Below are 15,181 nucleotides of genomic sequence, written 5' to 3'. Positions count from 1 at the left end.
GTGATTACTCTGAAGACAAGGGAAAGTATTTTGTTTGTAACTCTTGTTTTCTTAATATTATCTGAGACCAATCATTGAACTTTTCATATATACCTTGTATAATAAACTGAAAAAGGAAATGAAAAGATTTACTAAAGTACATCTGTTTAAAAACGAAGCTAAAACTTTCTTCATAAGTAATGCGTACTACACAACTAAATTACTAGAGGTAGTAACGAAACAGGATAACTACAACATGCTGTCACATTTCAATACATGATCATGGTTTACTGCTTCCTCAAGGAAATCGTGTGTCAAGATGCAAATTACATGACAGTAATTTCTTGTAATTTTTCCAAATTCATTATCTCACTCATCATGGAGACATATTGACTCAGATTTTAAGGTGGACTGAGGAGCATAACTCAATATATGCGGGCAAAAGTCAGCTTTGTGAACGGACTGGAGCTGGTGCAAGTGGCAAAGCATCATCTTCACAATCCAGGGGACACCAGCAGATGCCCTTCGTGTGTGCGGTGATGATGATGAACAAAACTATGTTTTATATTAGAAGTTATCTGAAATAAATTGTGTAAATCAAAGAACACTGAGCAACGGAGACCAGTGGAATGAAGCAGTGCAGCTGTTACAAGAACGACCTGTTATTTGGAAAATGGACTTGCTCTCCAGCCATCCTGATTTGGGTTTTCTTAAATCACTTAGACAAATGTCAGGATAGTTCCTTAATCATGTCCCACCCTCAGACACCACTTGCCCTGTTATAATAAACTATGTCGGTTGTAGCTTAATTTTGAATTGTTGATTTGTGCTGTGTTAACTAGATAGTCCCTTCATTATTGAGAGATGATTCTTGTTTAAAGACATATAAATAAATATTATCCTTGTCCATTGTTTATAGTTTAGACTTGTTTCTCATTGTGTCCCAAGATTTGCCCTGTGTTTGACACTACAGGAAACAGATACCGGCATCCCTGCCCTAGAAATGTAAACAAAACGCACAAACACAAGAAATAAAAATATGAACGTGTGGTATAAAAAAAAGAAACGATTCACACAAACAAACCGTAAAAAGAACAGTAAATTCTCAATATAAGAACTGCTATTTAGCATGGAACCTAACTATCTGCTATAAACCCGTAGAATGCATCGAGCAGCAAAAAAACGAGAACATAAGGGAATCTGCTAACAACCGATGTGAGATTTTTTACTGAAAAGTTAGACATCGTAATTGCTGGGTGCTCTATATAACTCCCAAATGTAAACTACAGCCGGCTGGTGTGGCCGTGCGGTTCTAGGCGCTTCAGTCTGGAACCGCGTGACCGCTACGGTCGCAAGTTCGAATACTGCCTCAGGCATGGATGTGTGTGATGTCCTTAGGTTAGTTAGGTTTAAGTAGTTCTAAGTTCTTGGAGACTGATGACCACAGATGTTAAGTCCCATAGTGCTCAGAGCCATTTGAACCATTTTGTAAACTACAGTTACGCAGCTATAATCCATTTTTACGCACAAAAGAGATAGAGTGAGCCGATGAATTTATACAATATCCGCAATTTAAAGATGAAAACGATAATGTTTCAAACACATGGTACCGCAGGAAAACAAACAAACGAGACGAAAAAGACTTTATATGTATATACAGAGAGACGCTAAGTTGTCAAAAGAACCCTACGAACACATATGAAATGTAACCTGCAATTTCGACATGGTATGTTCTTAGGAAAAATTTGTTTAACAACTCACTTAACAACAAACATTAAGTCAGTTCAACTACTGCACATCACTGTCGTAAAATTATATTATTAAAAATGTAAACACATCCCGTCAACACAACCAAGTGATACTCAAAGATGTTTAACGTCACAACGAAACTTGTTCAACTATTTGCAGGTGTGCCACACTTACCTATATATGATCTTGAGTTCTGCTGGCGCTTACGGTCAAAAGTTATCAAATCCCTATACTGGAGGTGCCGTTAGCCGGGGCGCTGACTTGTAAAAAATATCCGGCGACACTGGGAAATTTTCTAATTTTTAGATGAAAAATAGTGAGCTTTAAAGATTTTTAAGCATTTTAGAGACATATGATCAACATTAGAACCTTGAAAACTGGACTCTCGATAACTCGACACTCCGGGAAACTCAACAAGAATGACACAATTTTTGGCTTTGAAGAAAGAAACTAAACATAAACACGCTCGGTATTTTCGTAAAAAACTAATTTAATTTACAGCAATAATCATACTATTACAGAGCGGTGAATATATACTTCTGAAAAGACTAAAATTATATTTAAATAAATACTAAACCATCATTGTATTGTAGTTAACCGGGGACCTAGAAACGATGGAGAGGCTCCGTCCCCGCCGCAGCCCCAGTTGTCCACAACCCCACGACGACTACTGCAGTCCACTTCAACCCTCCGCCGCCCCATACCGAACACAGGGTTATTGTGCGGTTTGGCCCCCAGTGGATACCCCCGCCCCCAGGGAACGACTCACACCAGACAAGTGTAACCACTATCTTTGCGTGATAGAGTAATGGTGGTGCACGCGTATGTGGATAACTTGTTTGCGCAGCAATCGCCGACATAGTGTAACTGAGGCATAATAAGGGGAACCAGCCAGCATTTGCCGAGGCAGATGGAAAACCACCTAAAAACCATCCACAGACTGGCCGGTTCACCAGACCTCAACACAAATCCTCCGTGCGGTTTTGTGCCGGGGACCAGGCGTTCCTTCCTGCCCGGAAAGCGGTGCGTTACACCGCACGGCCAACCGGGTGGGCCAAACCATCATTACACGCTGTTATTATTACTAATAACAGAAGCAGAAATAGAAAAAAATTATTCGTACAAAAATCAAGGAAAAAGTCCTTTTCAGGACAAGATGAGATCCCCTACTTTCTTCTCCATAACTGCAGCAATCTCGTAAGTAAACACTGTCCCATATAATAAACTCTTCATTCCTCAATGACATATTTCCTAATAAACTCAAGACTGCAAAAATCATACCCATTAATAAAAAAGGCAGTAAAGATGATATCAGCAATTACAGGCTAATAGCAGTACTCTCAGTATCCAGCAAAATATTTGAATACACTATGGCAGACAGACTAAATTCATTTCTGAAAAAAAGATATGCCGTATCACCTGCTCAGTTTGGTTTCCAAGGAGGAAAAACCACAACTGATGCAATACAGAAACTCCTACATTACGCCTTAACACTAGTAGACAAGAAGTTTCCAGCCATAGGCATTTTTCTTGACCTAAGAAATGCATTTGATATGGTCAATCACAATATAATGCTCCAAAAAATTTATTCCTATGGAATGAGGGCACTGGCCATGACTGGTTTAAAAGCTACCTCAAAGACAGAAATCAGTATCTCCAAATGAATGTAACCAATCGACCAGGAATTGCTAATACAGTACAGTCATCTACCCAAATCACAGAATGTGGAGTTCCCCAAGGCTCAGTGTTGGGACCCTTATTATTCTTACTTTATGTAAATGACCTCCCCTTAAATTTACACAATAACAGAACCTTCCTCTTTGCTTATGATACCACAACTATGATATCCGACTCAAATGAACATCTTCAAGGTGCAATAAACAGGAGCACAGCACAACTAAACTCATGGCTTAATTCAAACAGACTACTCCTAAATATAAAAAAGACAGCTGGTATTACTTTCTATACAGTCCAAAATAAAAACCCACCAGTACCAAATATATCACTGAGTGATGATAAAATCAACTATGTAAAGGAAACTAAATTTTGGGGGGGTTACCATTGTGTTATGTCATATTATGTTAACCGGGGACCTAGAAATGACAGAGAGGCTCCGTCCCCGCCACAGCCGCAGAGGTCCACAACCCCACAATGACTACCGAAGTCCACTTCACCCCTCCGCTGCCCCACACTGAACTCAGCGTTATTGTGCGGTTTGGCCCTCCTTGGGCGCCCCTCCCCCCCACAGGGAATGTCTCACATCAGATGAGTGTAACCCCTATGGTTGCGTGGTAAAGTAATCGTAGTGTACGCGTACATGGAGAACTTGTTTGCGCAGCAATCACAGACATAGTGTAGCTGAGGCGGAATAAGGGGAACCAGCCTGCATTTGCCGAGGCAGATGGAAAACTGTGGTGTCACCGCCAGACACCACACTTGCTAGGTGGTAGCTTTAAATCGGCCGCGGTCCATTAGTACATGTCGGACCCGCGTGTCACCACTTTCAATGATAGCAGACCGAGCGCCACCACACGGCAGGTCTAGAGAGACGTACTAGCACTCGCCCCAGTTATACGGACGACGTAGCTAGCGATGCACACTGACAAAGCCTCACTCATTTGCAGAGCAGATAGTTAGAATAGCCTTCAGCTAAGTCAATGGCTACGACCTAGCAAGGCGCCATTAGTAACATTGCATGTATCTATGGAGTCTCGCTTATATCGTCAATAGCGATGTACCACAAGGATGGATTAAAGTTAAGTATTCCAGCAGCTACATACTTTTCTTTATAGCATTCATTACGTATCCTGTTACAGACCTATCTCTTGCCTGCGTGAGCTAAACGCGTGCCTTCCGGCTACTTCCGTGGCATGGCTGTCTTGCTACGCCACAACAAAAACCACCTAAAAACCATCCACAGACTGGCCGGCTCACTGGACCTTGACACAAATCCGCCAGGCGGATTCGTGCCGGGGACCAGCGCTCCTTCCCACCTGGAAAGCCGTGCATTAGACCGCACAGCCATCAGGGCAGGCAGGGTTACCATTACTGACACACTTACAGGGAAAAGCCATATTGATATAACCTGCACCAAACTGAGTAAAGTATGAAACTTCCTGGCAGATTGAAACTGTGTGCCAGACTGAGACTCGAACTCGGGACCTTTGCCTTTAGCGGGCAAGTGCTCTACCAACTGAGCTACCCAAGCACGACTCACACCCCGTCCTCGCAGCTTCACTTCTGCCAGTATCTCGTCTCCTACCTTCCAAACTTTACAGAAGCTTTCCTACAAACCCTGCAGAACTAGCACTCCTGAAAGAAAGGATACTGCGGAGTCTCGTTCCGGCACACAGTTTTAATCTACCATGAAGTTTCATATCAGTGCACACTCCGCTGCAGAGCAAAAATCTCATTCTGAGTAATGTATGGTTGGTTGGTTTTGGGGAAGGAGACCAGACAGCGTGGTCATCAGTCTCATTGGATTAGGGAAGGATGGGGAAGGAAGTCGGCCGTGCCCTTTCAGAGGAACCATCCCGGCATTTGCCTGGAGTGATTTAGGGAAATCACGGAAAACCTAAATCAGGATGGCCGGACGCGGGAAGTAAAGTATGTTTCATGATTAGACAAACAAGGAATATTGTTAATAATAGCACCCTCACATCAATGTACTATGCTCTTTTCCACTCTATATTAAGCTACAGAATTATGTTTTGGGGCCACAGTGCAGAAGCAGTGAGGCTGTTTAAACTCCAAAAAAAAAAAAAGTAGTTAGAATAATATTATTCAAACAGAAGGAGGAATCTTGTAAAGCACTGTTCCAGAACCTGAACATATTACCCCTCCCATGTCAGTACATACTGGACCTATTATGTTTCACTAAGAAAAGTATTAGCAACTTAGACATAAACTCAAACTGACACCATGATGATACAAGGTCAAAGAACTCTCTACTAGTGATTCCCCATTCTACAAAACTAATCAGCAAAGGTGTCAAATATATGGGAATAAAACTCTACAACCATCTCCCAATAGCAGTGAAGAACATTACACAAGTTAAGGGTTTTAAAGTAAAATGTGGTCACTCCTAATTAAACACTGCCTCTACAGCATACCGGAATTCCTCAAAAACAACCTGCTATAAGGAACTGCTCAACAAAAACATCAGATAATGGATCCCAAACTATTGAACTTATGTAACATAACTGAATGTAACTTTTATTGGTATAAATGCTAAAGTCTGGTACAGAATAAATATAAGACCTAAGTACAGTACACATGTGATATAAATATGTAGTCATTTTATAGATTCATAGACATAATTGATCCCAAACTATTGACCATATGTAAAATAACTGAATGTAAGTTTTATTGGTATAAATGCTAAATTCTGGTGCAGAATAAATATAAGACCTAAGTACATTACACATATGATATAAACATGTAATCATTTTATTGATTCATAGACATGTACCTCTCCTTATAAATGCCTAATATGTATCAAATGACATGTCCTATATCATGATGCGCATTTCTGTACAATGTATGATTCAGATGATCAAAACAAATAAATAAATAAAAACGAATAAAACACAAAATATTGTTGAAACATATTAATAGCACTTTGTTTAATAAGTGAAATAGCTAATTTAAGCTTACTTTGAATAAGGCTCAGGGTTCATTAAATAAAAACAATATCTCAGAGTTAATGCTTTAATTCAGTTAATACAGCATGCCTAATATTTCAGTCAAAAAGTGTGTAAATAGCGGATTTTAATTGGGTCTTACACCCTAACAATATTTAAGTATTTAAAAATAACTAATGCAGTAACATAGTAATACAGTACTAAACTAGTACTAATATTTCGAAATTGAAAATTTAACAAATGTATGTATTTAATTCTCTATTTTATAAAGAATTTTAATATTGACTAAAATACCATTATTAGGGCTCGAGTGTCTTAAGAAAGGTGCAAATGTCGACCGTCTGACTGGATTACTGAATATGAAGTCATGGATGACTGGTCGGATATCCAATTCATCCAAAACATCTCGGTGGGGATGAAGAACACCCAAGTTGTTCAATCACTTCTGTCCCATTGCTGATTGGAGATATGACTTCAGACATCTGAGGGTGCTAAATGACCATTTTGCTGTTGCTGTTGTGATTGGAACTACTTGGAGAAGCTTAATACATCACTACTTCACATAACATTTCTCCAACTGCAGGCTTTTATGTAATGTTTTTTAAGACCAGTTGTTTTTTATTAGTGATATCGGCTAACATATTCAAGTGTAAGCACAATCTCTCAATGTCTGAGTCATTTTTGAAAAACTCAGTTGATTTTTCCAAATTTGTTTCACCCCTGTTTACTAAAAGAAGCACTCTTGTTCAACTGCAGTGACCTGTGTGAGTCCAGTTGAAGCAAACCGCTCAGTAATGCAAGATTGCACCATTTCACAAACTTCAATGTAAATAGCTTTGTAGTATTTTTTGGGATTTTGAAAGTGTGTGGTGTGCTGGCTTCTTTGTTTTCATTCTTCTTTGGCGTACCTCGATTCCGAGGAAGCAAAGTGTGGTGTCACCGCCAGACACCACACTTTCTAGGTGGTAGCCTTTAAATCGGCCGCGGTCCGTTAGTATACGTTGGACCCGAGTGTCGCCACTGTCAGTGATTGCAGACCGAGCGCCGCCACACGGCAGGTCTAGAGAGACTTCCAAGCACTCACCCCAGTTGTACAGCCGACTTTGCTAGCGATGGTTCACTGACAAATTACGCTCTCATTTGCCGAGACGATAGTTAGCATAGCCTTCAGCTACGTATTTGCTACGACCTAGCAAGGCGCCATTATCATTTGCTATTTATCTTGTGATGCATGTATCATCAGACCGATGTTCACCAATTATGGATTAAAGTTAAGTGTTCCAACAGCTACATACTTTATTTGCTAGACTCAAATCCTTTAACTGTTCCAGACCTCACGCCAGCCTGCGTGAGCTTAAACGTGTGCCTTTCAGCTTCACCTCCTAGTGGCTTGGCTGTCTTGCCAAGTCACAACAAATGACGATGAGGATTTTGCATTCGTTTTGATCTTGCCTAAATTACTTGTGTCATGGCTTCGCCACAATCTCCAGATGTACTGTCCGAATTTTATCGCTTGCAGAATCAACAGACGCAGGCCTCATTGGATGCACTTGGACAGCTCGTCCAGGGTCAACGTGCAATGCAAAACGATGCGGCAGGCGCCGCTTCACCGCTCACGCAGCCACAACACACAGTTGCACCACCTTTTAGTCCTTTTGATGCGGCACTGGAAAGCTGGACGGAGTGGTCACGCCAATTTGGATTCCATCTCGCCGCCAACAGAATTCAAGGTAATGAGCGGCAGCCTTTTCTCCTTTCCGCCGTAGGCGTCCAGATGTACCGTGTGATAGTGAAATTATTTCCCCGACACGATGTAGCAACTCTGTCCTATGACGAAATTTTGTCTGCATTAGATGCATATTTCAAAGAATCAGTCAATGTAGTTGCCAAATGGTGTACATTCTTTCGTACAAAACGTACGGCCGGTCAAACTAATCGGGAGTGGGTTGCAACTTTGCAAGGCCTTACTAGGGATTGTGCTTTTGAGTGTGAATGCGGACTCTCTTACTCAGATACTGTGGTACGTGATGCAATTGCACATAACGTTTCTGATGTTCGTATACGGGAACAGATTTTAAAACTAGTCAATCCCTCCCTTCAACAAGTGATGGACATATTGGATCGGCAAGACACACTTGACTTTGCACAGGAATCATTTGAAACCTCGCCACCCATGTGTCAGGTTAACCGGCCCGCCGGGCGAGCTACACGGAACAGTAAACAGCCCTGGCGCCCGTCCGCGCAGCTGCCGCCAAGCTCTCCGCCACGTGTGCCGCGCCAGCAAGCAAATGCAGTGCTCAAATCATGCCCGCGGTGTGCTACTAGACATTCGCGTGAGAATTGCCCGTCACACCAGGCTATTTGCTTTTTCTGTAATAAAAAAGGACATGTTCAAAGTGTTTGCCAGAAAAAGCTCCGATTGGACGCTCACAACCATTCCAGGCCCTTTGCTTCGCGCCGGAATCGGAATCGAACCAAGGATATTCAGGCTCGTGAACCGTCGCCCATGGAAATTCGTGTAGTTCATGCCACTCCGCCCAGTGCTACTCTCTCTAACAGTGACTGTGTTCGTCCCACCAACAGTGTGTGTCGACATCGCCGGAAATCACGTCAAGTCGCAAGTGATTCTGTACCAGTGTCAGTTCACGTTGCACGAGACAGTCGCTCTTGTCGTCAGCAGGACAATAAACTTTTTGTAGATTTGGACATAAACGGCAAAGTGATAGCATTCCAGCTCGATACCGGAGCTGCCGTTTCACTGATCAATCACGACACGTACAAACAGCTGGGCACACCTCTGTTGCGTGCCGCAAATGTTAAGCTAACTACATATTCAGGTCACGGGCTCCCTGTGTTAGGACAGTGCAGCCTTCTTGCAACATACAAGGGACAAACAAAACTTGTGTCATTGTACGTCCTTCGTTCTTCTTCTGCAGTGAACTTGTTTGGTTTGGATTTGTTTCAGTTGTTTAACTTGTCTATAGTAAATCAGGTCCTATCAGTGAACCAGACTGTGCCTTCAGCCAGTGTTTCTCGTCTATGTGAAGAATTTGAAGACATTTTTGCACCGGGCCTTGGTTGCGCTAAGAACTATGAAGCACATTTGGAACTGAAAGTAAACGCGCAACCGAAATTTTTCGGAGCACGCAATGTTCCCCACACATTGCGTGATGAGGTCGCCAGAACATTAAACGATTTGGAATCACAAGGTGTAATTGAACGTGTGCAGGCTTCTCTCTGGGCATCATCCTTAGTAATTTTGCAAAAACCTTCTGGAAAATTGAGACTTTGTGTGGACTTCAAGGCAACAGTGAATCCACAACTAGTGACTGCAACTTTTCCTTTACCCCGCCCGGAAGATCTTTTTGACAAACTGTGCCCGGGTAAATATTTTTCGAAGTTGGACCTAGCAGATGCGTACTTGCAAATACCGGTGGACGAAGAATCCCAGCACGTTTTGGTGGTTAACATGCATCTTGGTTTGTACCGATTCAAACGACTGCCATTCGGGTGTGCATCCACCCCTGCATTGTTTCAGCAATATTTACAAACTGTTTGTGCGTCGGTCCCTACTGCAGCAAACTATCTGGACGATATTGTGATCTCCAGAAAGACGGAAGAAGAGCATTTCGCCAATCTCAGAACATTATTTCAGGTCTTGCGACAAAATGGTCTTCGCTAGCGGAAGGACAAATGTGTGTTTTTTGCTTGGGACTTACCCTATCTAGGCCATGTACTCAATGCCCAAGGAATACATCCCAGTCCAGAGCACCTCCGTGCCATACATGACTTGCCTTCGCCGCAGAATTTGAAGCAGCTACAGAGTGTGCTGGGAAAAATATATTACTACCATAAATATCTGCGCCACGCCTCTTCCATTTCAGCTCCGCTTCATCGCTTACGCCGTCAAGGTGTTCCGTTCGTCTGGACGACGGAATGCGAACGCGCCTTTCGCCAGTTGAAATCGGCGTTGCTTTCCAATACTTGCCTTACGCCATTCGATCCCCAGAAACCCCTTTTGTTGATGGTGGATGCATCGGATTTCGGGATCGGTGCTGTGCTTGCGCACAAAGATGGTTCGCACGATCGCCCTATTGCCTTTGCGTCCAAATTGCTCTCGTCTGCACAAAGAAATTATTCACAGATCGAGAAAGAAGCATTGCCTCTCGTATTTGGTGTTACAAAGTTTCATGACTTCTTGTATGGTCGTCACTTTACCATAAGCACAGACTACAAACGTTTGACATCGCTTTTTCATCCGTACAAGCCTGTACCTCCACGTACAGCGCAGAAATTCATTCGCTGGTCTATTTTCCTCTCGCAGTACCGCTACGATATCTTGTATCGGTCCACTGCTCAGCACAGAAACACTGATGCGTTGTCCCGTTTGCCCGTTGCCGAGGATAGAGCATTCAATTCCTCCGAACTTGCTTGGATGTTCATTGATGCGGAAACCGATGACGTGGTCGAATCGTTTCCGATTGATTTTCGTCGTGTAGCTACAGTCACAGCTGCTGACCCTGTCCTTGCTACCGTTTTGCGTTTTGTTGCTACGCAGTGGCCCTTGTCAAAGTCACGGATCGAGGATCCGTTGGTTCGCCGATTTTTTGCTCACAAGGAGAGACTTTTTGTACGACGTGGTGTTTTGTTGTTATGTTCTGATAATGATCAGTCCAGGGTCGTGGTTCCACGTTCGTTACAGTCCTCTGTCTTACGGCTTCTCCACCAAGGACATTGGGGTATAGTGAGAACGAAACAACTTGCTCGTCAACACTGTACTTGGTTCGGAATCGATGCCGCGATTACGAATATGTGCTCTTCTTGCATGGCGTGTGCCGAACAACAATCCGCACCACCGCGGAAATTCTTTGCATGGCCAAAAGCCACTTCCCCTTGGCAACGCTTACACATCGATTTTGCTGGTCCATTCTGGAATGCTCGATGGTTGGTTCTGGTCGATTCATTCAGTAATTTTCCTTTTGTTGTCCGGATGTCTTCCACGATGTCTTCTGCCACCATCCAAGCGTTATCCGCTATCTTTTGTATTGAAGGTCTTCCACAGACTATTGTTTCCGACAATGGCCCACAATTCATGTCCGCAGAATTTCAGTCATTCTGCAAGGCCAATGGTATTCAACATCTGACATCCGCGCCGTTTTCGCCTCAGTCAAGCGGTGCCGCTGAGCGATTGGTCAGGACTTTCAAGTCACAGATGTTGAAGTTGAAAGAGTCGCATTCTCGGGGGGACGCGTTATTGCTCTTTTTGTCCTCGTATCGCTCTCAGCCCCGAGATGGCCGCTCGCCGGCTGAGTTGCTCCACGGTCGCCCTCATCAAACCTTGATGTCTTTGCTACATCTGCCGCATCAGGTTCCTGTGCAGCGGCAGACGCCTGCTTTTGCTCCAGGCGACGTTGTCTACTACCGCAACTATCGAGGTTCACGGTGTTGGCTCGAAGGGCGCATTCTTCGCTGCCTCGGCCGCGCTATGTATCTGGTCTTGGGGGCCTCTGGTGAGGTGCGTCGGCATCTCAATCAGTTGCGCCTCTGTCGTCGCACGGGTTCTGCCGCTCCCCATCTGCTTTCAGTGACGGTGCCGTCCGGTCAGCGCCCTGGGGACCCATCTACTGGCTCGCCTCAGCCCCAGGTGTTCCCGACGCTGCCTTCCATATTGCCCCATGGCGACGCGCCGCCGCCGCCTGTTCTCCCGTCGGCGACTCCCACAGTGGACGCGTCGCTGTAACCACCGGGCGCCTCCCTGGGTCACGCGCCGCCGATCGCTTCCCAGGACCAGCTGACCTCCGACATGGAACTCTTGCCCGCTCTGGACCACATGGCGTCTTCGCCCGTCGGGTGCCACGACCCAACGGAGGTCGACCCTTCGGCCCCTCCTGTCTCTTTACGGGTGCATACACCGCATGTTGGTGTGCACCCTGGACTAGGTTTTCAGGCGTTTCCTAGCTCCCCTCGGACCGAATGGCAGGGTGCGGGTGGCACAGCCTCGCCTGTTGTTAGGCTCCCCACCTCGTCGCATACGTCAACATGGGGTCCTCCCCACGGTGGGAGGAAGCCTTATAACACAACCGTACGCCGATTTGCGGGGGAGGAATGTGCTGTCACCGCCAGACACCACACTTGCTAGGTGGTAGCCTTTAAATCGGCCGCGGTCCGTTAGTATACGTCGGACCCGCGTGTCGCCACTGTCAGTGATTGCAGACCGAGCACCTCCACACGGCAGGTCTAGAGAGACTTCCAAGCACTCGCCCCAGTTGTACAGCCGACTTTGCTAGCGATGGTTCACTGACAAATTACGCTCTCATTTGCCGAGACGATAGTTAGCATAGCCTTCAGCTACATATTTGCTACGACCTAGCAAGGCGCCATTATCATTTGCTATTTATCTTGTGATGCTTGTACCGTCAGACCGATGTTCACCAATTATGGATTAAAGTTAAGTATTCCAACAGCTACATACTTTATTTGTTAGACTCAAATCCTTTAACTGTTCCAGACCTCACGCCAGCCTGCGTGAGCTTAAACGCGTGCCTTTCGGCTTCACCTCCTAGTGGCTTGGCTGTCTTGCCAAGTCACAACACAAAGGATCATCAACTTGTGAAGGTTTTTCTTTTAAACACAATTCGCAAAAGTGTTCAAAACTACCACGCCTTACATTCAATATACAAATCAAGCCCTCATATGTTTTTTTCCAGATCAGCAACAGCAGCCAGATTAGATGAGGGCACTGAATTTTTTTCATTGATATCCTCTACTGGCTTCATTGCATGGCAATAAAGACGTAAATAAGTTTTGAATTGTAACATTGACTTAAGACAGCCTGCACATTTGTACCTTGCCTCTGTTTTGTCCTCTGCAGAAAATGTTTCAAAAACCTCTAGAAGTTCTTCAAAGTTTTTCAGTATTCTCAAGATACTAGAAGCTCTCATAGTCCATCGAGTCATGCAAAGGGGTCGTAGACCAACTTGGTCATTGGCGCTCTCACAGCTTATGCTTCTGAAAAGTACCATCCTTTTGTTGGATTCCCTTGCGGTGTTTATTAAGTCCTCGTCTAAAGCCATAACATCCCTCATAGACACAAGATGGAGGAGACCATCTACAACTGCAAAATCTAAACTGTGACCAGTGCAGTGCACATAACGTGCTTTTGGTTATATATCCAAAACTAACTTTTTTAGTCCTTTGAACTTACCTCTCATATTTGAGGCACCATCATAACACTGTCCCCTTAAGTTATCCATTGACAAATCAAGACGAGCAAAAACGTATTTTAAAATACTAAACAGAGTTTGTGATTCAGTGTTGGGGGTCTCGTATAAGCCAACAAAATCTTTGTTGATGGTTAAGGAATCATCGACAGTACGAATACAAAATGACACTTGTTCGTGGATGGAAGAATCATTTGCTTCATCAACAATAACAGAAAAACGTTCAGTCTTCTTGATTGAAGCCAATACTTTTCTCAACACAGATTTTCCTAGTAAATCAATGATCTCGTTTTGAACATTGTGGGACATCCACTTATACCCCAAACTCAGGTATGTCATTCTTTCGGAGTTCCAACAACTGAAAAATAATTGAGTTTACACCTTTGTGCCCTCTAATTGCTAGACCTTGTCGGCACAGAAATTGCACGGTAGTAAAAATTGTCTCAAGAGCTAAACGGCCTTTCTTCATATCATTATCTAACGTTCATTCAATCGGGAGGCCACACTTTGGTTAGTGATAGAATTTAGTTTCAGAACACTTTCTTTATGCATAAACATATTTTCATGAAGACAGAAATTTTCCAGAGCCTATTTCGAGCTAGAAAACCCTACAGAAGTATATGGTTCTTCTTTTTTTTGAAGAAAATTGTAATAGATTATTAGCATCTGCCTCTTTGTAGGTTTTGCAAAAAACTTTTTCGGTAGATGCTTCATATTCTAGCCGTGTATATTTGATCAACCAAGACTTCTGAAATGATCTTTCCTTACCAGATTGTCCAGGTTTCAGCTGTCAACAGTTCTCGCCTAAAGACGATGGAGCAATTGATGACACAATAATTGCTGGAGGTTGACTTGCAGTATCATCAGCTTCCAAGCGCACCTTTTTGGTAACAAATTAACCATTGCAAACTTAATTCACAATACACTAAGAGACTAAAGTAAACGAATAAAATATACTCATATAAAATAGTACACTAGACACTAAAGTTGGAACAGTAAACACGTCTGCAGCATGCACTGAACGAGACTATCCACTCTGAATGACTGCAACAGCAGAGTGGGCTTTATATAGCCGCAGCATCGTAATGTCTCGAAGCGTCAAGGCAAAGCTAGGCGGTGGGTTCCAGGCACTTCTGCTCCAGTCCCTTTGATGTCGCCATGGTGGCAGTGCTGGACACCGGCACCAAACATTACCTGAAGTTCCGCACACCAGGACAAATTCTAAGTGTGTTTGCAGCACCGTAACTCTAACATGATTCACACCACTCATTTTCAGGTAACCTGCTTACTACCATATTAATTATTGGTTTTAACTCATTACTGAATGTATTTTAAAAGGTAACTATCGTCAAACAAGGAAAATAAAAAATACCAACATAATTCCGTGATTTTACAAAGCATAATGTAACTAATAATTTTCTTAAATTATTGGGGGGGGGGGGGGGGGGGGGCTGAGGGGCTCTGCCCCCCCCCCTCCCTCCAAACGAATTTATGAGGGGGCTCAGACTCCCTCAGGTCCCATGGAGTTGTCGCCTGTGGGTATCAGTCAAAACTAGAAGGAAAATTCCAATAATAGTATGTCTGCAAACC

The 15,181-nt window shown here is 43.7% G+C and overlaps 1 protein-coding gene across 1 annotated transcript in view; it reads right to left on the bottom strand.

Moving 5' to 3' along the window:
* Positions 1-1,867, bottom strand: part of LOC124551047 (transcription initiation factor TFIID subunit 8-like) — a 44,634-nt gene extending 42,767 nt beyond the window's left edge. The window contains exon 1 of the mRNA XM_047125911.1: positions 1,741-1,867. Coding sequence (XP_046981867.1) covers positions 1,741-1,754 — 14 coding nt within the window. The 5' untranslated portion in view covers positions 1,755-1,867. The remainder of the gene's footprint in view (positions 1-1,740) is intronic.
* Positions 1,868-15,181: the final 13,314 nt, after the last annotated feature.

This window comes from Schistocerca americana, chromosome 9, assembly GCF_021461395.2.
Source record: "Schistocerca americana isolate TAMUIC-IGC-003095 chromosome 9, iqSchAmer2.1, whole genome shotgun sequence".
NCBI lineage: Eukaryota > Metazoa > Arthropoda > Insecta > Orthoptera > Acrididae > Schistocerca > Schistocerca americana.
The sequence above is the reverse complement of the archived record's forward strand: the minus strand, read 5'-3'. Positions and strand labels throughout refer to the sequence as shown.